General features: G+C 38.0%; 1 protein-coding gene across 1 annotated transcript in view; it reads left to right on the top strand.

Annotated features, from left to right (window-relative positions):
* Nucleotides 1-23353, top strand: part of CEP126 (centrosomal protein 126) — a 42401-nt gene that overhangs the window by 4695 nt on the left and 14353 nt on the right. Inside the window, 4 exon segments of the mRNA XM_032207502.1 lie at nucleotides 5373-5518; nucleotides 6898-7003; nucleotides 12917-13115; nucleotides 21421-23352. Coding sequence (XP_032063393.1) covers nucleotides 5373-5518; nucleotides 6898-7003; nucleotides 12917-13115; nucleotides 21421-23352 — 2383 coding nt within the window.

Below are 23353 nucleotides of genomic sequence, written 5' to 3'. Positions count from 1 at the left end.
CTGTCAGTTTCTTTGCATCCTTGTACAGACCAAACTCCTTCGTTTTGTATTAACAACAGTCCTTCAACATAATGAACAGCCACACAGATTATCTTCACTTAAATTGCCTGAGTCACTCCATGATTGTCGCGCTAATACATAATGTTGCAATTTCAAGACCAGTTTAAGAATTAAATGAGCTCTGGGGTAGCAGCTGACATATTTTGTTTAAATAACAGTATTTCAGAAATAAGAGCTACTGACTAAGCACATACTTTATAGAAATGAATAGGAGATCATATTTTGTGTTTCTATGCACGGAACTGCAGCCATCCTGCTGGTACTGCTCTGCAAAGTGCGTATCCCATTTCACCGTGAGGTTACTGGCTGCAGGTAGATGGTTGGGTCAGGAAGCAGAAAATCTTATGCAATTGTGTGCGTGCATTTTTAAATAAACCCCGCAGTTAGCTGCCATGGGTCAGTGTTTTGAATTACCTTGAAATCTGAATAGCTAACCCATCTGTTGTAATTGGGGAAGGAAATATTTTCCCAGTTTGTATCAGTTTTCAATCTAATCACTGCTGCTTTTTTTTTTCAAAAAAGAAAATAATAATTTTCAATGTATGCACAAGCTTTGTGCTCCACCTACTGGCTGATTATCACTGATTATTTAATAAAAGCTCTTTAAGTTCAGTTTTTGATAGAGAAACACAAAGGTTTTAGTGCCAGAAATGTGAGGGAACTGTTAGCACCTGGCAAGCAGAGGAGACCAAGTGTTAAGAATTTGGTATTGCTTTCTACATGAGAATGAAGCTGCAAAAAGCAGCGGTCAGTGCAACCACGCTGACCTGTAATCCAGCGCTGCCACCGCTGCAGACGGGCCACAGGATTGTGCTGACTTTGCAAGGTCTCAGGCTGGGGGCTTGTCAAGTTTGCTCTGTCTAAACTTCTCGTGACCTGCCTGCAGCTTCGTTTTGCTTGGTTTAGCTGGGACAGCAATTTTTCTAATTGACCAGGTATCTACGGCTAATTTATTTCACGTTGTTTGTCTTTTTATGGTATGAGCATGGTTTTATACAGATAGCAGTAACAAGCAGCTGTCTGTGCAGGATGAAGAATTTACGACCAACCTGATGACACAGCTCAGAGAAGCACAGGCCTGGTACAAGAGCAGAGGTCTCAGGATCTGGGGGCGCAGGTTGAGGCGTGGAGGAATGCAGGCTCGGGATGATAAGAGCTGGCACACAGGCTTGGCACAGGAGACCCCGCAGCTATAAACAACTCACCGCTAGTCAGTTAAAGAAATGCAGACCTGGAGATGGCAAAAGTGACTTTAGGGGTAACAGAGAAAAACAAAATGGCATGTGGTACATGTAAAAGTCTCCCTGTGTGGACTGTTTGGATGGACTGTGGGGCTGCAGATGCATGAAGGAAGAGCAAAGGTGTAAAAGCATCACAGCAAACAAAAACGCTCCAAGTGGATCCTAAGGTGAGGGAGAAGAAAGCGTTAGCACAAACATCGTGTTGCTCCTGGTGAAGGGACTCTAGATGCTGACAACTCACTGCAACAGCCCAGGAGCACCAGAATTGGGACCCAGAAGAGAAAGAGAAGAGTGAGCATAACGTCAGAAAATGGGAAGGAACTAAGCATGTGAATAGCAGTTTCAACTATTATTACTATTGTTGAGTCTTTATCTGTATGGAAATATTCCAACTGTGTTATTATTTTTCAGTAACAATTATATCTGGGCTAACGGTGTCCAAATTAGTCCCTTAGGAACTGAATTATCCTAACAAAAAAAAATCCTGGCTCATATAAGGTAGGCTTCCTTTTCACTGATAAAAGAGATTTGGAGCACAGCAAATTGGTGGATAGTGTGGGCATCTCTGCTGTGAACCCTTGGGGCGTTTTGGAGCACAGCCCCCTGTGAGCCCCAATGGTCAGTCCTTCTGAAGCCAGCAGAGCACTTTGGGGCTGTCCCTTTTCATTCAGCAAATCTTCATCACAGAAGATGACAGAGTACAGTTAATGTGTGTTCCTATGACCCTGGCGAGTATTTCATTTAAATAAAATAATTGATTTACGAGCAACCTCCACAGAACCTTTTAATGATACGGGGCATTTCCTGTTTGCTCATGGATAACATTTGGATTGTGACACCCCATTCTACCCTTTCCTTGATCTTGCTGTAGTCATTAAGTGTACAGATACCCTTCCGCATCAAGTTTAAATTATTGTGCACTGGTTTGCAATGAAGGTATGACAAAGGATATTTGTATCTTGATGAATATCACCACCTCAGTATCAAAAGGTTTATTTCATAGCATTCCAAATGCACTCTCTCTCTTTATATATATATTGTTTTGTGTTTTTTTTTCATCCAAGGCAGTAATAAGCATTTAGTCCACCTATGACTGTAGCATCCATCACTTCACTGTGAAGGTAATTTAATAAAATTAACCAGGAAATAGTTTTACCATCTGGTTACACTGTTTTTAGCATGAAAATACCTTCCACATAATGTCTGTATATGCTAAATCTTCTAAGGTTCATATTCCAAATTTGCTATAAACATTTTGGCAGCCGTTGCAAAAATTGCTGCACCAGCGGATTGTTTATAGTAGACAGAAAAACCAGGTTAAAAAAACACCAATCAGGAAATTCTTCTGCTAACTCCCCATCTTAAAGCCATGCTCTTTTGTCAATATTACATCTGCGATATGAACCAAAGTTGGTGGCTTCATCTGGTGGATGGACAAACATTTGTTTTAACTGGTTTTCTGTAAGATGTCGTTGTGCATTTGTGAAATGATTTCTTTTACATAATGCACCTGGGTTTCCCAATTTACATTCTGTAAGGTCAAGAAGTTAATGATGCAGGCTTCGTTGAGTATCTTTAAAGATACATTTCCTTCCAATTAAAACAAAATACTATTTCTCCCTCATGTCTTACTCCAGACTGCATCAGCAGTTGTACCTTCCCATTTCCAGCTATATGGAACAAGAGTATTTTTTTAATTCCAGCTGTAAGGAATGTGGAAGAGCGCAGCTATGTCATACTCCAAAATCCCTTTAAAAATAAATAGTGAAAGGCTCTGTCAGAATTTGCTCATTCCTTTTTGGAGTTATACTCTGGAGTTATTCCAGGTGCGAAGTTGTAGAATTTCCCACATGTCTGAATTTAACAGCTATAGTTCAACTAAAGTCTTTCTTGAGCAGCTTCTAGAAATATTAAGGAGATGGAGAAGAATGTTTTTAAAATACTTTCTGGGGTAAGCGTGTCTGTTTCCTCAATTGTGATTTTCCTATACTTTCAGTCAACATAAAAATTATATAATATTGCATATTTCTCTATTTAACCCAAGTGAAACACAGAAATACTGAAAGCTGAAAATAAACTCTCATTCTGTTTCTGAAATTTCTAGATTATATGAACAACTAAAGTTATGTGGGTATATTTCTCTGAAGAGTTTTTCTGGTTTTGGATAACTGCTTGTCCAGCCTCATCTCATGCCTCATGTCAAATTATTCCTACTTGCTGAGAAGAGGTATTGCAAATGAAACCTGCAGTGATGGGATCATGTTTTAATACTATTTCTGACCATCAGAAAGCACTTCTGTGCTGTGCAGGTGAGGGAGCCCTGGCACAGGATGTCCAGAGTGGCTGTGGGGTCTTCTTGGAGTTCTTCAAGAGCCACCTGGACATGATCCTGGGCAGCCTGCTCTGGGTGTCCCTGCTTGAGCAGGGGTTGGACCTCCGGAGGTGGATTCCAACCTTACATATTCTATGATTCAGTTTCGGTTTGCATAAGTCAGTCTGCTGTCTTGTTCTTCATTTGAGCTATAGAGCTTTGTAATTCTTCATCTCTAGAAAAGATTAGGTGATCCTGCTCAGCAGTAGGGTTGGACGAGGTGATCTTCAGAGGTCCCTTCCAACCTCAGCCATTCTGTGATTCTGTGATTACCTTGAATTACTTAGGAATTCCTCTGGATTTTTGAAAGCGTAACTTTATTAAGTGTTACTTGCAACGTAAGTTTTGAATAGCTGCATGGAAGCCCTTTACAGTGCATTTCCACTTCAAAAAATACATGTTTTGCCTTCACTTGCTGTTAATGCAATAATTGGTCCATAAAATTGGGAAATGTCAGACATTAGATTCAGTGGGTTTTGACAACTGTGCATATCTGTGTTTTCAAAATAGCAAAAGTTCCTTAGGTATCTGCTACTCTGGCTTTCAGGTGTAATAAAGTGGATATGCCTGTAAAAGTTGTATTTGGGAATTAGTTGGATATTTTCCTATTTTTTTAACTACTGTGCACTTACTGCCTTTAGACTTCCAAAACCCTACTATTTCAAATTACTTTCCTGTTTGTTTTCTCAGGTGAAATGGCAGCATTTTGAAGGGATACTAGGGAGTTTAAAGTTGAATATTTGAATTTTTTCCCTAGAAAGAAAATGGAAGAATAAATCAAATAGCCTGAGTTACGGAGTAACTCTGTTGAGGAGCAGCTTTGCTTCCAGTTGTAGTGATTGCTGCATGGCAGACTCATTAGAAGTTGTGTATTTAAGTGTTGCTTTGTCTATGGAGGCACTGTGCCAGTGAGTTTACTGATAGAAGGTATGTTTTACTCAAGGAACCAATTTAAGTTTGTCAGCAAAAGTTGAGGCTTTTGTCAGCAAGAAGAAAAATTCCACATAGCTTCAACAAACCTGTGCCTACAGAAGAAGTTTGTGATTTTTTTTCAATCGGAATCTGCATTGCTTTCCAGCTGGTTGAAGGACACATTTTAAATGTATATGATATTAACAACAGATTCAGTCAATCATAGTTTCACACCACTCTATTATCCCACTTTGTGCTACTAAACTGATTGTTTTTCAGGAAGTTTCTCAACAATTAGAAGCTGATACTAACTCTTATGCATTTCTAGGTTAAAGCTGTAGTTCTAGTATGTTATTTCTGAAAACACCTCTTAAACTATTTCCTCAACAGCTCCTGAAAGGCACGCACACACAGTATTTGTAGTTCACCTTCCTGTAGGTTTGCCCACTGTGACAGACTTTGGTGGTAATGTAAAGAATGTAGTGAAAATGACACTGGTGACAAGAACGGTTTGAGTATGCATGTTAATTCATGTATAAGAAAGAATTACATCTCTGGTTGACGCTAACAAAGTAACAGGATTATGGTGTGTCTCTTCTTCATAACCCACTGTCCCATTTAGGTTCAGTCTAACCATAATAATCCAACTGTGCTGAAATTTATCACATTTAATTTGTGGACAAGCAAACTTCCGTTCCAAAACCACAAAATAATAAACTAGATGCTGATGTTTCTGTAAATGTAATTAGAAAACATGGGTATCATCTACTTTTGCTTCCTAAATACAGAGCCTTTGAAGAAAGACGGAAGCAAAAAGAAGACAAAGAACAGAGACTAAGAGAAAAAGTTCTGCAACAGAGGAGGATTAAACTTCAAGAAGCAACTGAGAGGTTCCAGCGTGCTCATCTGCCTGCTCCTCTGCACAAACAAATAGGTTTGTAAATTAAAATTTAGACATTATTCACAATACACATGTGGTTTTTTTTATGCTAATAAAATGTAGTTAAGGCAAAACAAAACAATTAACTTAATTCAAATTAATTGAATTAATAAGCAAAACATAACTGACAGGAAGCACAGGTCTGATTCTTATGACAGAAGTGGTAGAAGGAATGAAATAACAGCATGTTTGTTTTTTTGTTTGTTTCTAAATACTATATTGTGAGATATTTCTTTATATTCCAATCACAGCATGTAATTAGCTCCCAGGGATATTGTGTTTTCCTTTTTTTCCCCCAATTTTTCACTGCAGTGTCCTCTGCTTCTAATACTGCGATTTCAAAGTTGTGTATAAGATGTTACAAGGCCATTGAAAGTTACTGGGATAGTGTGATAATCCCCTGTGTGAAGCCCTGAATGTGAAATATTCAAGAATATGCATTTTGTTTATCATTAAGTAAAGGCAGTCCTAGTGTATATTATTGTATTACATAACTTTTGCTGAATTAGTCAGCTTTTTAAGCAGTTCTTTCACTGCTGGGAAGTAATGATCGAAGCAATGCAGTTCCTGCTTTCTGAGTTGGAATCAGGGCAGATTGGCAGGAGTTCTTAACAGCTTCAGCCAAGTCTGACTTCCAGTCAACTTTCCAGTGTTGAAACTCTGAAGATGTGGTATATTACTTAGAAATTCTTCAACAGATTTACTCTTCCAACTGCAATTGCGCCAGCTGTGAGGTAATGTCTCTGACTTCAAGATCAAATGTCAGATTAAAATAACAAAATAGAATGGTACTGTTTTAGGGCTTCTTCTTCATAGCCCTACTGACAGCCCAGACTGTGCAGCAATGATAATGAATCATAATTTTTTTCTTGGTTTTCCTTAATAGCAATTCTGTCTCTGCCACTTCTATCCTATGTTTGCTTATTTGTATGAAGCAAAACCATGTGCCTGTCTGGACTCTTTCTTTCTCCACTGATTCAATTCCTAAGTCACAATTTGGCCTCTATAAAACACCTGCAAGTCATAACTTTGGCTTGGTGCATGGACATAATAATCACGATGTGAAAACAAAGTTAGTGCTGGATTTTTTAACCACCCACTTTTTCAACAGTGCAGTAGAAAAACAAATAGAAAAACTGTTGACTAAATGCATTGCAATAAACACTTAAATAGACTGGGTTTTATTTCAGAGGAACATGAGATGTTCCGGCATGCCTAACAATGTTAAACCACTTTTTTTTTTTTTTTTTTTTTTTTTTTGTAACAGTCTTGGTTTAGGCTTCCAGATTTAAGAATCTAAACCAAAACATGTATGGTAAAATATTCCAATTTATTTTTTTTTTCCTTTGTGTTTTTTATCCTGATAACTCTAGTCCAGACAAAAGCAGCTTTTCAGCTAGAAGAAGCTCTTGAACAAATTAAAGGATCAGTTTTAACATCAGGATTGTACTTGCCCAGCAGAAACAAAACCACCTTCAGGTAAGCATTTTTGTTTATTCTGATGATCAAAAGAAGTAAATTACTTGGTGTATTCAATAAACAGCAGATGATTACTCTCTCAGAAATTGCAGGCCGTCTTTCTGTGGCAAAGAAGGCACTTCTGTGAAATGTTCCAATGAAAATATTATGAAACATCCTTAAGCTGTTTGCGTGCAGTAGGTACAACAGCAGAGGAGATGATACAAACCTTTTCCCTTCAGGAGAATTCTGGGAATAGTCAGGGTGAACCTGGTCCCCGTTCAGTTGTGCCTGACTCAGACTGTCATGGTTACCAAGGCATCTGCTTGAAGTACATGAAGTATAAAGTACTCTGTCAAGATACTTTCTTATTCTCATCCACATTTTTCTCTTTTGACAGTCAAGGATAGTGTTGTTTTCATATTCATCCCATGATCTTATCTTCTTTCCAGCTGTTGCTCCTTTCGATTTCTCATCCCTTATACGTATCTTGAACATCTTGATAACAATTTGCCCTGTAATTTTTTCTTATATCACGTACAAGTTGAATCCCAAACTCTTCACTCTACCTGAGCACTTTTTCTAAGATGCATTGCCTTATCACAGAACATTTGTACTGTATATTTTATCTGCTGTATTTGATACTCTTTCCTGACTATCACCTTTCCAAACACACATTTCTTCAACTATTCAGTTCAGTGTTTTATTTTTTCTGGTTGCTGCTGTTGTTATTACTATCATTATAATTATTTTGCACATGCTGTAAATTGTGCAGATGTTCAGAATAGAGATAATGTTTGTGTCCAGTGGATTGTAGCTATTAAAAAACAACAACAAAAAGGAAAAACTACCTGCCAAATACAAGTTGAAATTATGGTAAAAACATGTAGATATTTCTGAACACTACAGAAGCACCCATTCCTTTGTCTCATTTCACTCAGGCTTGGCTTAGGACAGCAACTCTGTGTCTTCCCCCTACTATCAAAATTTCTTTATTTATTTCCCAACTTTCTACAAACTTCTTGTGCTTCAAGGGCTCACAGGTCTCTCTCAGAACGTCTTCAAACCACTAACTCTTTGCTTAATTTCTTACAGGATTACATTGCTGTCACTATATTATAATGTATCATTTTTAAATTCGCTATCTTATAAGAACTGTAGTGCATTCTTTCCTTGATTTTCATTTCTGTAACTTGATTTCTTATAGAAATTAAGTTTATTTGTTTGTATGGAACAGGCTACACAGAGAAGTTGTGGATGCTCCAGCCCTGGAGGTGTTCAAGGCCAGTTTGGATGGAGCTTTGAGCAACCTGGTCTGGTGGGAGGTGTCCCTGCCAATGGCAGGGGATTAGAATTAGATGATCTTTAAGGTCCCTTCCAACCCAAACCATTCTAAGATATTTCTTTACAGGCTGTAATCCCCTAGTAACCAAATACAAGAGAGAGATAGAGAATCTCAAATACAATTTTACTTCTCTGATTTTGAAAATGGAAATTATGCAAGGAAGAAACTATTCAAAGTGACCCCAGCATGAAAAACACTTTAAAGTTGTGTCCACATTGACCTATTTTGATTAGCGGGTCACAAGCCAGTCAGTATTGGTAAGACAGCACATGAATATCTTGGAACCTGCCACAGAATGTGCTGCCTCTTCTCCAGCTAGTAACTGGGAGACTTGGGTAGTAGCCATATGAGGTGGGTGAAGGAGGATGTGGACAATGTGGGTACAGAAATAACAGAAAAAGAATTAAGTTGTCGCCATAAAGGTTTCTTTATAAGGGGCAAAGTGTGCAAAATATTATGAAATAAAGCTTTGCTTATTCTAATGCTAGCATAATTTATCTTTCTTCCTTGTGACAGAAAATACAGTAAGCATTTTTGTCTGCATCTCACACAACGCCTTACCCACTGTAAGCACTGTGATTTAAACTGAACAAACGCAATGCAGCACAGATTATTTTAGTCTGTTGCAGAAAATGTTAGCACTGGGCAGTTCCTGTTCATTTTTGACTGGGAGCCATAGTTCTCTTACTGTGTGGGTCACAAAAGTAGCATTTCTGTGTATTCAGACTTGGTTCCAAAAATTGTGTAACATTCTCTTAGAGGTCAAATAGATTTCTTCCAAAACAGTAAAGCAAAGCAAGTTTTGATACAGAAAAGCTTTTTCAGAAAGTAACCATTCACCAGTTGTGAGATGTAAACCTTTAAATATGTATAACAGTCCCCAAAATTTGGGGATAGCAAAAAACTTACTCAAATGAGGCAGTAGATCCCTTTCTATATTTCTGTCTATTCTTACAATTCTGTAAGCATTTAAACCAATACATATATATATCATCATTATAATTTACCCTCCCTCAGCAACAGAATGCATAGAATTCATCAAAAGTCCTCTTCTAAAGAAAAAAAATGAATATTGTTTTAAGCATGTAAGACAAATATGGCTGCATCGAGAATATCCCAAGAATATCCCAAGTTGGAAGGGACCCACCATCATGGAGTCCAACTCCTGGCTCCACACAGGACTACCAAAAAATTAAACTATATGTCTGATGGCATTGTCCAAACGCTTCTTGAACTCCAATAGGCTCAGTACTGTGACCACTTCCCTGGGAGTTGTATTTGATTATGTTCGGTTTTGGGACAGAAACTAAAAATGACAAATCAAAACTATTCCCTGAAAAAAAGCTACCTACAAATTTTTATAAATGTAACTGATCTAAACATTCAAATAGATATCAAGAAACTTTACCAAAAAAAGGGAAAAAAAGATTTGTGTCCACATGCATATAAGTCTGGTCCACAACAACAAAGTCTTCAACAGACAATAGGTACAGGTTTTTGGTTGACAAGGATATCTCCCGTTCAGAAGAATGCAGAATGCAGTTTTCAGAGTTCTAAAAATAAATTTGAGAAGTTGTTCTCCCTTTTTACTATCAGCCATGTCATCAGAAATAACAAATTCCTTCTCAGACTTTGCCAAACATATATTCTGACTGGGTCAGTGCAGTTAAGAGAACCTTTTGGAAGAGTTATATAAAATATTCTCAAGAAAGCTCAAGAAATGGAGAGAAACGAAAGAAAGGGATTATTGAGTTTCTGTACATGTATTAGGCATGTACAGAAACAAGAAACAACAGAAAGGATCAGTGTCAATTGCTAGGGAGTTCTACCTAAGCAGTCAAGCAACCAAGTCAAGCACTCAAGCACAGCTGGCAGCCTGCTAACAGTTATACTTCCAAAAGGCTAGAGGTTGGTTAGCCTGCGAGTTGGTGGGTTTTGGGGCTTGGTGTTTTTTGTTTGGTTGGTTAGTTTTTTGTTTGTTTGTTTGTTTGTTTTGCTATTTTAATACCTTTCTTATTGGTTAAAGCTACTTCACAGAATCACAGAATTTCTAGGTTGGAAGAGACCTCAAGATCATCGAGTCCAACCTCTGACCTAACGCTAGCAGTCCCCACTAAACCATATCCCTAAGCTCTACATCTAAACGTCTTTTGAAGACTTCCAGGGATGGTGACTCCACCACTTCCCTGGGCAGCCTGTTCCAATGCCTCACAACCCTTTCAGTAAAGAAGTTCTTCCTAACATCTAACCTAAAACTCTCCTGGCTCAACTTAAGCCCGTTCCCCCTCATCCTGTCACCAGGCACGTGGGAGAACAGACCAACCCCCACCTCGCTACAGCGTCCCTTGAGGTACCTGTAGAGAGTGATAAGGTCGCCCCTGAGCCTCCTCTTCTCCAGGCTGAACAAGCCCAGCTCCCTCAGCCGCTCCTCGTAGGACTTGTTCTCCAGGCCCCTCACCAGCTTCGTCGCCCTTCTCTGCACCCGCTCAAGCACCTCGATGTCCTTCTTGTAGCGAGGGGCCCAAAACTGAACACAGTACTCGAGGTGCGGCCTCACCAGAGCTGAGTACAGGGGGACGATCACCTCCCTAGCCCTGCTGGTCACACTGTTTCTTATGCAAGCCAGGATGTCTTTGGCCTTCTTGGCCACCTGAGCACACTGCTGGCTCATATTCAGCCGACTATCCACCATCACTCCCAGGTCCTTCTCTGCCTGGCAGCTCTCCAACCATTCATCTCCCAGCCTGTAGCTCTGCTTGGGGTTATTGCGCCCCAGGTGCAGGACCCGGCACTTGGCCTTGTTGAACTTCATGCAGTTGACCTCAGCCCATCAGTGCAGCCTATCCAGATCCTCCTGCAGAGCTTTCCTACCCTCAAGCAGATCGACACAGGCACCTAACTTGGTGTCATCTTCAAACTTTCTGAGGGTGCACTCAATGCCCTCGTCCAGATCATTGATGAAGATATTAAAGAGGACCGGCCCCAGCACCGAGCCCTGGGGAACACCACTAATGACTGGCCTCCAACTGGACTTGGCTCCATTCACCACGACTCTTTGGGCCCAGCTATCCAGCCAGTTTCTAACCCAACGAAGCGTGCGCCAGTCCAAGCCAAGAGCAGCCAGTTTCTTGAGGAGAATGCTGTGGGAGAAGGTGTCAAAAGCCTTGCTGAAGTCAAGGTAGACCACATCCACAGCCTTTCCCTCATCCACCCAGCGCGTCACTTTGTCATAGAAGGAGATCAGGTTCGTCAAGCAGGATCTGCCTTTCATAAACCCATGCTGACTGGGCCTGATCGCCTGCTTGCCCTGCAAGTGCTGTGTGATGACTCTCAAGAGGATCTGCTCCATGAGCTTCCCTGGCACTGAGGTCAAACTGACAGGCCTGTAGTTTCCCGGGTCTGCCCTCCGGCCCTTCTTGTAGATGGGCGTCACGTTTGCTAGCCGCCAGTCAACTGGGACCTCCCCCGATAGCCAGGACTGCTGATAAATGATGGATAGTGGCTTGGCCAGCTCCTCCGCCAGTTCTCTCAGTACCCTTGGGTGGATCCCATTCGGCCCCATCGACTTCTGCACATCTAAGTGCCGTAGCAGGTCACCAACCAGTTCTTCATGGATAGTGAGGGCCACATCCTGCTCCCCATCCCCTTCCACCAGCTCAGGGTACTGAGTATCCAGAGAACAACCGGTATTGCCGCTAAAGACTGAGGCAAAGAAGAAAAACTTATTTCTTGCTTTTGTCATCCTTGATATCTACTTATTTCTCACTTCTGGTTTTTCACACGTTGGTTCCTATTCCTAGTGATCTTACCCAGTCAAGTTCCAGTTCTCTTCATTCTTGAACATATCTTGTTACAGACTCCCTGCCTTCCTAGTCTCTGATTGCTCATTTTCCTTGTCATTTGGCTTCCCGTGCTTCCTGGCCTCTTTAATTCCTGGGTGTCTGTCAGCCCCATGGTTCTGGATAATTCCTAACCTGTGGAAACCTGTGATTTCCTCAGTCTTCATTTGGGCTCACTGTGACCACAGTGCACAGCTACAGTAGCAACTCTGAAGATATTTTTTTCAGGTAGAAAATATAAATTCTTTCATGTCCCACAATACTGACACTACTGGTCATCACTAGAAGCAACATTTAGAAACAACAAGGCCTTCGTGCTGTCTGAAGTAAGGGAATATCTGACAGAAGCAGTATATAGTCATCCTCTATATAAGCCAGCCTTATGGAAAAAAATAGAGGTCATTTTCCTTCTTAAAAAAAAAAAAAATTCCATGTTCCTGTCCTGTAAATGACCAAACTGTTGGCTGACATTTTCTGGAATAATCCAGCCTGAGGCATTCACCCAACAACCCAATCAGAAAACTCTGACAATTTATAAATAACAGAAGAGAACGTTTAAAATGGAAAGTGTTGGAGAGTTTTAATGCTAGACAGTACAAATAGCACCACCTGTAGTTACGTGGAGTTCAGCTTTCCTTCACATGCCAGGCATTTGTTGGTGATGTATACTTTTGGAAAGGAACATGTTTGAAAGTGTATCATTGACGCATAGAAGTAAGCCAAAATAATAAGTTATTTGCTTGCATCAAGAGCCACAGATGACACTTCATCCTCATCAGCATCTAGAAACGGTTATTCCCATCAGGAGCAGATTTCAGCAATGGTTGGCTACGATAACACAATGCAGGAGAGCAGTACAACAGGCATGGATAGTAACCAACTTCTATTCCAGAAAAATCTGAAAGAAATGCAGCAGCTCCTAGAAAAACAGCATCTCAGCAACTTGGAGGTACGATATTTTCATGTGATTCATTGTATGATGTTTTTTAAATGTAATTCTTGAAAATGATATTCTTGAATATGATAAAAAAGAAAGACTGTTAAGCACACCTTACAAATTAGACAACACCTAGACACACTGCACTCTGCCTTACTAATAGGTTATTTATAGTTAGAGTATACATATTTTCAGTAAGAAATCAGAAATCTTTAAAAATGTTTGTAAGGATATTTTCACAAAAGCCTCAAAGACATCAGTTATGTTGTCTTTCTTTCTCTGAACCTAAGATTTGACTGCTAGAATTCTTGGCTCTGGAGTAGCTAGACATTAGTCTATCACAGGAGTCTTGTGCTAGCTCCAAACTTAAACTGGCAGCTTCCAGTAATGCACTTAAGTTTCTGCTTTGCTGATTGCTATAGCTCAGCACAAAAAGCTATAGCAATATAATTATGGTAGGTCAAATGTTGAGTTTGTTTTTGTTTTCCCTAATGTGCGGTGATTTCCTGGGCATTGACTTCAAGTCTCTTGAGATTCTACGTCCTTTTTTGTCATCTTTGGAATATATGTAAGTGTTCTAGTAACAAGCCATGGGTACATCTTAATTCCATGGCTAAATTAACTTCTGGACCCCAAATCAGTTTCAAAAGGCACCTTAGAAACACAGTGAAAATCCTGAAGAACTGAGGTCCAAAGTGATTTCCTTCAACTGCACCTTTATGTCTGATTTTAGGTCAGTCAGTGTTGTCTTTGATTTTGGAAATATCTTTCTTTAATATTATATTTTTTTGCAAACAAAAGGACATAATTTTGTTCTCACTCATATTTCTGTAATACTAAGTATGAGACTCATGATGTCTGAGATGACCTTGACACAATGAAGCAGCCTTGCTTTTACTCTGGAAATGGCTAGAGGTCATTGATTGACAAGAATTTGTCCAAGAACTTTTCCTTAGGAAAAAAAAAAAAAAAAAAAAAAAAAAAAAAAGCAAGGACTTTTCCTTTTAATGCATTGTGATGCATTAAAAGGACTTTTGAAGGACTGTGTGCTGTTCAGATATATTTGGAGTTCTTTGATATTAATGTTTCCAGGCACATTCATCTCAGTCTTTGTACCCACTTTGTTCTGGTGGGGATTCATGAGAATCTTGAGAAGCCGATGGCTAATACAGAAAATCTCACTCAACTGGAGTAAATTTCAAAAAGGTTGAGGAGACAGAAGGAACATTTTGTACTGGCAAGGCTGTTGATTAGTATTCATTCTTTTATATAATAATCAGCTTTAGATGCTGCATATAATATAGAAATTTACAAATTAATGTGTTTACAAATTAATGTTTTTGAAAATGCTTTGATCCTATTAAGATTCTCCCAGAATATATTTTTCTGCTGCCACTAGGGGTTGCTCATCTTCTTCCCTCTGATAAATAGTTTAAAATTATAACTATTTATACTTGAAGCATTTGACTTTCTTTCTTGAAATTTCAAGCTTTGGACTCTGATTAGAAAAATAGTCAAGAAAACTATCGTCATTGTTCTAAAGCCTGAGTTTGGAAGCTTAATTCTTGGATTGGGCTAGTGTGTATGTGTGCTGTGACTTTCTGTGATGTGATGCAGTATTTATAATACTCTTACTAAGGTTACTGACATGAATAGTCTTCAGTGGTCTTGTTGCTGTCTGTTGTCCAAAGTCATTTCAGCAGCGCTTGCCTTTCTGAAACAAACGTCGAAGTATTTCAATGTGGGCATGCTTTGCAGTCTAACCATCCATTGAGGTCCTTTAACCTCTCTTGGGTTCTGTTTTTACAGGCCTACCAGGATTATAAAGATTCCTAAAATTCTTTTCTCTCCTACAGAGCAATAAAGTTCTATGTAGACCTCACCCATAGATTTGGTGTGTTCCCTGCTTTCCAACCTTAAAGATTTGTGTAGTTTCAGCAGTAAACCAAGGTTTTCAGTGACCCTTTTACCATTCTCCAAAATTACTTTGCTTAAAATATTGAGAGCAATAGATTTTATTTTGTACAACAGTTGCATCTGAGTCAGTACATCAAATTATTATGCCCATAAATAAACTCCACTTCGAAGAAATTAACGTTGTTAACTTCATTCTCGATCAAAGGGGTTTTTTTGCACAGTTCTTTCCTGTTTGTATTGCAGGCATAAATAAAATCTTTAAGGTGGAGCTGGTAGCACTGTCTTTAGCTAAAGCTGCATGCAGCTTTTGACCAAAAGACATTACCCACAATTGCATATCATTTTGCCAAATGTTATGTGTTGAAATTTTCTATTTCTGGCACCTGCCTGGAGCTAAATAATGAAAATTCCCATTAAAATGGCTCAACTATGTCAAGGAATAATATTATTCATATAACTTTTTGTCTTTTTCTTTCCATCATATTGTCAACTCAGTGCCCATATGAAACTGTTTTGGTCAATACAATACTTTTATGCTCTTCCAGAAAAACACATTAGGCTTGAATTAAACTGTTTGATTGACTTCACATTTTATCTCTATTGTTTCATTTTTTTAAACAAAATAGTTGGAAGTAAGAGCAAATTCACAGACAAAATAGCTATAGATTACAACATGGAGACAGTATTTTCCTCTTCCCTCCTCTGCATAACCATAATTAGATTATTCAAGTGGTATCTGTGAAATCCAAATTTAAATCCTTTTTCTGATTGATTTGAAACAGGAATTTTACTTTGGCTGTCCTTTTGTTTTAAAGCATATTGTGCATCAATCAAAGTACTTATTATTGTTATTTCTGTGGTTCCCCTTGCCATAAAGTACTTCACTGTTTATAGAAGCAGGGGCACAGGTATCATTTCTTAGAAACTGCAACCCAACCCAAGGGGTTGGAGGGTTTTTCTTGTATTATCTCTAATATAATAACATTTTGTAGCCTGTTATAGGGTGTGTGATTATATATTCTATGTATAGGGTAAGTAGGCATCTGGGAAAATACTGAAGAATACTGAAGAATATTTCTTAAGTGATGTTACACTGAGTGAAAGCAGCAGATACTGCAAACACGTAGGTATGGACGTTGCCTTAGTTGCATGAATGAGTGGCCAGTGTGACTGTTAGCTCTTTGTATTACTGGGCTTCTGAGTATGGACTGTGTCTATGAAATGGAAATGTGTCAGGTATCTTGCAGAAAAACTGAATTAATTTTCAAGTGCATTCCTATTATGACTGGAATGAGTTAAACAAAGGTTCCTTTTGCAGAATGCATTGTATCATTCTAGCTCTTCAGAGGCATAAATGAGACCAGCATGGAAAAAAGGAGTGCCAGTATATGAAATCTCTCCCAGGAGTCAAGAAATTTTAGAATGGTCAGGGCTAGTTATTGGGAAAACAGATTTCTAAGGGGAGGGCATAAAATAAAATGGGATTTGAACTGAATTCAGATTTGATTTTGAGAAGACCATTCAGGGACTGGAAATGCGTTTCTGTGGTCACCTTAAACCAAAAAAAAATCTGGTCATCTTTGACTTTTAACTGTGAATGTTAACATCTTTTATGTTGATCACTTGAATTTTATGACAAACTCAAGTGACTTCCTTACTGCTTTTCCTTTTAGCAAGATCAGGGAGCCTCAACTTTTGTTGGCTTTCAACCAGTATTGCAACATACCACTATCATCCACATTATTTCACTAATCCAAAGCAACTTCACATTTGCTATAAGGGTTACTAATCACATTGAAATTTATCTCCAGACTAATTTATTTTCCTTATTTTAATACTCAGACTTGCTTTTGTTATGTATTCCTCAGAGTAGTCTTTTTTAAAGTAAATTAGCATTTTATTCCAAGACTGTGCTGAAGAAAATGACATTACAAACTTTGTGTCTGACAATCTGGATGTTCATTTATTTGAAGAGCACTTTGCGTCAATTCAGAGCCCCACTTTAGCAGAAGATCATATAGAATTGAAGCAGAAACAGCATTGACAGTACAAAAGATTTTGTTTTACAGGTGGATGAATATGTTAATAAGACTTTTCTTGTGAAAACATAACAATTGTTACATGTACAACATTGGTCACAAAGCATAGAAAAAGGGAAATTGAGAACTGTCATCTAATACATACCTGTTCCTCCCTTATAAGCATATACTTTTTCATAAGAACTGCCATACATATTACCATGCTTCCATTTTTGTTTTTATATTCATAAACATATATCCATATATATGTATGTATATATGAAATAACTAATATAGCTATGCACTAGATTATTTCTCCATTTCTTCAGAGCTGTTTTTGAAGTGACTTGTTTTATTGGAACAGAATAAAATGTTCATAAATGCAGCTAAAGGGAAGGAAAAGAGGGAAAAAACAACAGTATATGATCTCTTATTTACTGTGGTTATGGTAATAATAAAATGTTTGCTTGCAGAAAGGGAATGGAAAATAATAAAGTTTCTGCATACTGATCTGCCAGAATTTTATATTATGATAACTTGGTCTTGTCAGAGAGAGTATATACCAATGTCTCAAGGGGAAGTTGGGAAATCTATTGCTTTCTCACCAAGATTAAAGTATCTCTGTCTGGAGTAATTCTGCCCTTTGAAGATGTCAGAGCTGTATTTTGTTTTGTTTTAAGAGATAAACCTCTTTTTGTGAAGTGGAAAGCAAAATAAAATTTAACTATTTTTCTTCAAGTATTCCTCTTCTGTCCTAGTAGGCTCATGGTGGCTGGGGAACAGAAACATAGTCACCTCTTTCAATTTTATGCAGTATTAATTCTTATCAATCCCCAGCAGTGCTTCTGTAGGACTTTGCAGCTTGATCTTTGCTGTGCAGTTAATGCCTGATACTGGCACATCTCTGTAAAGAAGTATGGCTCACCAACTGGGAAACCGAGCATTAATCCAGACTCTCAGAATTCGGACAGGAACAGGCAGGGAACATCTGGGACCCAGGAAACTCACAGATGTTGTAACAACCAACTTAATTATGCTTTCAAATAGTGTCAAGAAAAGCATATGAATGTCAGCTTTACATTCAGTAGGTTTTTAGGGGAAGGTGGATGTAGTAGATGTATGTATAAATCAAAAAAAAAAAAAAAAGAAAAAAAAAAAAAAAGCAGGTAGGAAATAGGAAACATCTAAGAACTAGGAAAGACAAGGGACACCTCCATAGCTTCTTTGGTGGGTTTGGTGGAATGTTCTGGATCTGTTGTCTAACAGAGGAACTAAAATCCTGCCTCAATAGGATTTGCTTTCTTGGCTTGGCCCAAATCATCTGAGAAATCAGCATTGTGTAGTGCCTGAATTGTATGTGTTTACCAAGCATGCATAGACAATAGTTTGCAAGTTTTCTAATGGACATTCCCATTCCAAAGACGGTGAACTCAAAACCAGTAAAAGTGTTTAGGTACCTCACTGGCTTTGAAAGGTAGCCTTGTGTCTTTATGAACATCGGTGTCTTTTACTCCACAACAAAAGTGAGAGAGAGCATTATTTGCATATAACACACAAAGAACTCCTGTAAATAAACTAAAAATCAAAATCAAAATTCTCAAAATTAGCAAATAGTGTGAGAAGACAGGAGCCTGGGTTTTCAGAACAGGTAGCATTTTTACAGCATTTGTCGTCAGAAGAGTGTTCTCATTCATTTCTTGGAATTGTGAACAGTCAGCACTTCTGCAGAAAATGTCAAATACGTATATGGCAGCTCTTTGGTGTAATGGAGCTCTGACAGAGTCCGTTGGCAGAAAATTCTCTTGTCAGTTTCTCTTAATATTATACTTATTGCAATGTTATTCTTTCATTTGCCTCATGAAAGGTTTTTTAGGCTTATGTTTTCTCTTTGTTTGAGTGCTTTGCTGAAATGAAATGGCTTAACACAGCTGTTCTAAGTCTTAAGACATGTAAGCGACCTCTTTAACTCCTCAGAAATATTCCCTCTCCCAAAGTACCAAGTATGTGGACAGGCTGGGTTTAGACTTTGTGTATTAGGGACATAAGAAAATGAAGGCAACAGGCAATACAATAAATCGTATTTATGTAACAGAAAAGATATGCAAATCTAGAAAATAAAGGCATAATACACTCTATGAATATTTTTGCTGCCTTATCACCCTATAATATTCCCAAAGATCAAAACAAATGATTGGGATATCCAGGTTTATTTCCCTGACACTATTGACCACTAAAGGAATGAATAATTGCTGAATGCTTTTTGAGGTCTTTATGCATAGTACTCTTTATGCGTTTTTAGAAGAAAATGTGACATTCACTTCCATTACAAAGTCCACTAGAAAAGCAAAATAAAACATGTAAATATTTAATGAGAATGATAAGCAGCCTTCATGTGTGAAATGATTAAATTGCATGCTACAACAAAATAAATGTATGTGAGCTAAATTTGCATGAACTAAGTAAAAGTGATTATGCATTTAAATGAGGACACCTTTATTCTTTCATTTCAAACTTATTTCTGGAGGTTGCCTCACCTGAAATCTTTTGTCCCCATGAGGTTCTGTTGTACCAGGACAGTAACATTACATATAATGTGGCATTAAATCTGTTTTCAACTTTTGAACCAAAAATATTTGAATTGTTTTGATTTTAATTTTTAAAAGTTGCAGCTTTTCTTGCATTCTACAAAGCAGTTTTAAGCTAACCTGCTATAGAAGCAGGGTTGTTTTTTTTAAGTCAACCATTACATTTTTTCCCCTATATTTAACCTAGTCATTTTAGAAGTGCATGGTTAGCCATACAGGTGCAGTCTCCAGTTCAGACGAGAAGTAAGCCAGACACCTCTGCTTTCTTTTTACTGATGGTTTGCTTTGATTTGTTTTGTTTTTCCCATTTGAAAATTTCAGAGTTAGTTCTTAAATTTGGCCTGGTACAGAAACCTACGAGCATATGCCTTTTCCTTGTTTGGTTAAGTTCAAGCAGAGGTTAACAATACAATTTAGCCAAACATAAGGTTAATAAATAACTAACAATGCATTATTTATTCTTTTCTATTAGAAAGACACCAGTTTGTGTAGCTTTAATTTAAAAACGTTCCCTAAAGGGATCTTTCTCTACACTTGGTTCTTTGTTCTTGTATTTAGTTTCTTTATCTCAGATCATAACTATAATAGAAGACTGTACCAACCTCTCAACATTTAGGGCAAGATAAGGTTTAATTCAATCATAAAAAGTCTTTCAGGACCCACTCAGATTTTTATTTTGCAATTTAAAATATTTGTACAGCTATAAACTATGCAATATTATGGTATTTTTTTGTTAGAATAAACAGTTTTACTACAAAAATATGTTCTTATTCTCTAATTTTATGCACACTTTATTAAGTTTTCAAAATGCTAATTCTATTCTAATTTCCAGAGGGATGCATAATAACTCACCTAGGTGAACAGATTTTGCCACTTGAAACCTTTCTCTTTTAAAGCCAAAAAAATGGCATTGCTTTATGCCTAAGGCAGTTCCCCTTAGTTTTTCATCACAATTTTCTCCAATGCATAGAGTAAAATTTAGCAGCTCAGTTATATGTAAGTGGATTTAATAGCACGTAGAGAGAAGAATACTGGAATGTGAAAGCAGATAATAGGCATGTATTCCTTGACATTTATGTGCATTTTCAAATCTTGTACTTAATAAAATATGTATTTTCAACCATGTCAGGCATCTGAGTGTCTAGATGGAGAAGTATTAGTGAAGAAAATACCTGCGTAGCACATAAAGTCACCCCACTGGCAATTTGGATGGTGCCTGTTGCTCTTATTCATCACTGCATTATGATGAGGAGGTTGGGGGAGGGCATGGAATCCCCTATACCCTTGATAAGTCCTGATCGAGCAAATGATATTTTCCACTTTCTGAAAGATGAGAAGAGGGAGTTAAGGAGTGTGAGTATGACAGCTGTCGCATTTGCCATGACAACATTTAAATGCGCCTTACTTGTGGAGCTCTGTATGAAACAAACAAACAAACAAACATGTTTGGTCTAGTGTTGTGGAATAATTCTAGTTTGGAGAAGAATTAATATTGAATCTGCATTTTCATGGATTCTCTTTTGTTTTGTAAACTCCATTTCATGTTAGAGTACAAGAATCACAGTTCTTTCCTCTGAATTTGATCCCGAAAGCAGATCATTTTCTTTTGCAATTAAACACAGGTAAATTTTGACTTGATGAAAACATTAATAATGCTATGACCCCAAGTCACAAAAACATTGGGCCAATATTAATTGTATTTTAGCCTAAGCTGTAGTGTTAAAATGAAAAACTAGTATCAGTGAAGAAAAAAAAATCTGATAAATTTAACAGTCTGGTTTTATGTCTGTATTTCAGAATTTTCAAGAATTTGAGAAAACAGATGATTCAGGAAGTTTATCAAGTCTTGACAGTCTTGAGGCTGGGGAACAAAATGGAACTTGCAGACCACCAAGTGAATCACCTTTGACTATGCAATGTGACTGTGCCCAGTATAATCCTGGAAAATCACAGACCAGGAGCAATTATTTGATTTATACAAATGAAAACACTTCTAAAAACATACATCTAAATAATTGTCAGAGAAATTTAGATTCACAAAACAGCCACAACAACTTACCTGTTCATGATCTTTTAGCTAAACATAATTTTCTAACTCTTGCTGAAGACGTAAATAGTTTAGAAGAGGAGTTACCTGTTTCTCACAGATCTGAAGAAAATGCTGTAGAGTTCTTTACTTCTGGTAATCAAGAAAGCTCTGTAAATAAAGCATTTACTTTTCTGAAAAATATAAAAGAAGAAAGAAAGAATCCATCTTCTGGAACGGCCAGCACATTGGCCACTGGTCATCCTGCTTTCAGTCCTTGCAAAGCCTGGGCCAGCCCTGCTTCTATTCCAGGAGAAAGAATTCAGGATCTGATGCAAGAACAGAGCTTTAAAATGACCCCACAAAATAGAAGTAAATCTGTGCAAACCTTCAGTGAACCTATTGCAACATCTGGAATCTTATTTCCTAATCAGAGGTGTTCCACTGGCGTTCCCAGCACAGCTGATACGTTGCCAAAGGACAAAAACATTAGTAAAGATTTTTTTAAAAATACTTTGGGAAAAGTGATTGAAACAAAAGGAGAAAGCATTAGATGTGTTGATGACCTTGACCAAGGATCATCTTTATTTCAGGATGCTTTAGTTCTGTGCAATATTAAGCAACAGAATAACAAGGAGAAAGAAAAGGCAAATGTGGCTGAAACTATGTCACTGGTGTCTGATACAGAATTCAGTTTTGGCATCCCTGCAGAGCACAAAACCCTGAAAAACAATATTTATGACAGAAAAAGAGCAAAACTATTCAGAAGTATCTTAAAGAAGGAATCTAAATATGAACCCAGTCATTTCAAAGCTGTGGTTATGAACCATGGGATCAGTTTTGGAACTCGACCTGTGTCTTCTATCAGAGACAGTTTGGAACTGGCAAAAATGAAAAAGAAAAGTGCAGAAAATGAAAAAAACAATAGGAAAATAAGATGGTGTGATCAGATTAACAAGATAATAATGGAAAATAATGAAAAACGCTATGAAAAAAATACCAGTGAAATATCTTCTGCACAGCTGCAATGTCTTCAAAATGCAAGTGATGCTCCTTGGACTAATTTAAATATGGTTGTTCACCCTTCAAACACTAGGTTCACAAGAAATCACCAGGAAAATTCTCATATATCAAAACCAAATGTTAATTCTGGAACATCAAATAAAGAATGTGTGTCTCTCAATACGTTTATGTCTACTGGATCCTCTTTTGCTAAAAAAGCTTGGATGGTATCAAAAGATGAAGAAAGCAAACCCCCGGAATGTAATAACAAATCTAAAATTCATAAAGGTAATCAACATGAAAATAAGCCAAAAATAACCAGAAGACCAAGACCTATAGGAGCCCAGCTGGGTTTTATGCTGAAGAACAGAAGAGGCACTCTGGTCCAACCGCAGTCAGCCTCTGAAGCCAACACAGTTCCAGCAGCTCGAGGCAGGGTGCTGGTACCTCACCCACCATCCGCACCTACAACAGGAAACACAAGTGGCAAAACCATGGTCAGCCTGGGGTTTCAGCCACGGCCTTCCTCTGGTCTTCAATCTGCCACTACAAATGGTAATTATTTCAATGAAAGGCATGTTTTGTTAGCAGATCAAGCTTTAACGAGGAGAACTAGAGCACACAGAGAGAGCATTACCTGTAGTTCTGACTTGGCCACACCTTGCTGCAGCACGTCCAGATACGAACCTTTGGCAAAAAAAT

This window comes from Aythya fuligula, chromosome 1 (genome assembly GCF_009819795.1).
Source record: "Aythya fuligula isolate bAytFul2 chromosome 1, bAytFul2.pri, whole genome shotgun sequence".
In the NCBI taxonomy this organism is placed as follows: domain Eukaryota; kingdom Metazoa; phylum Chordata; class Aves; order Anseriformes; family Anatidae; genus Aythya; species Aythya fuligula.
Note: the sequence above shows the minus strand (reverse complement) of the source record. Positions and strands in the feature narration are given on the sequence as shown.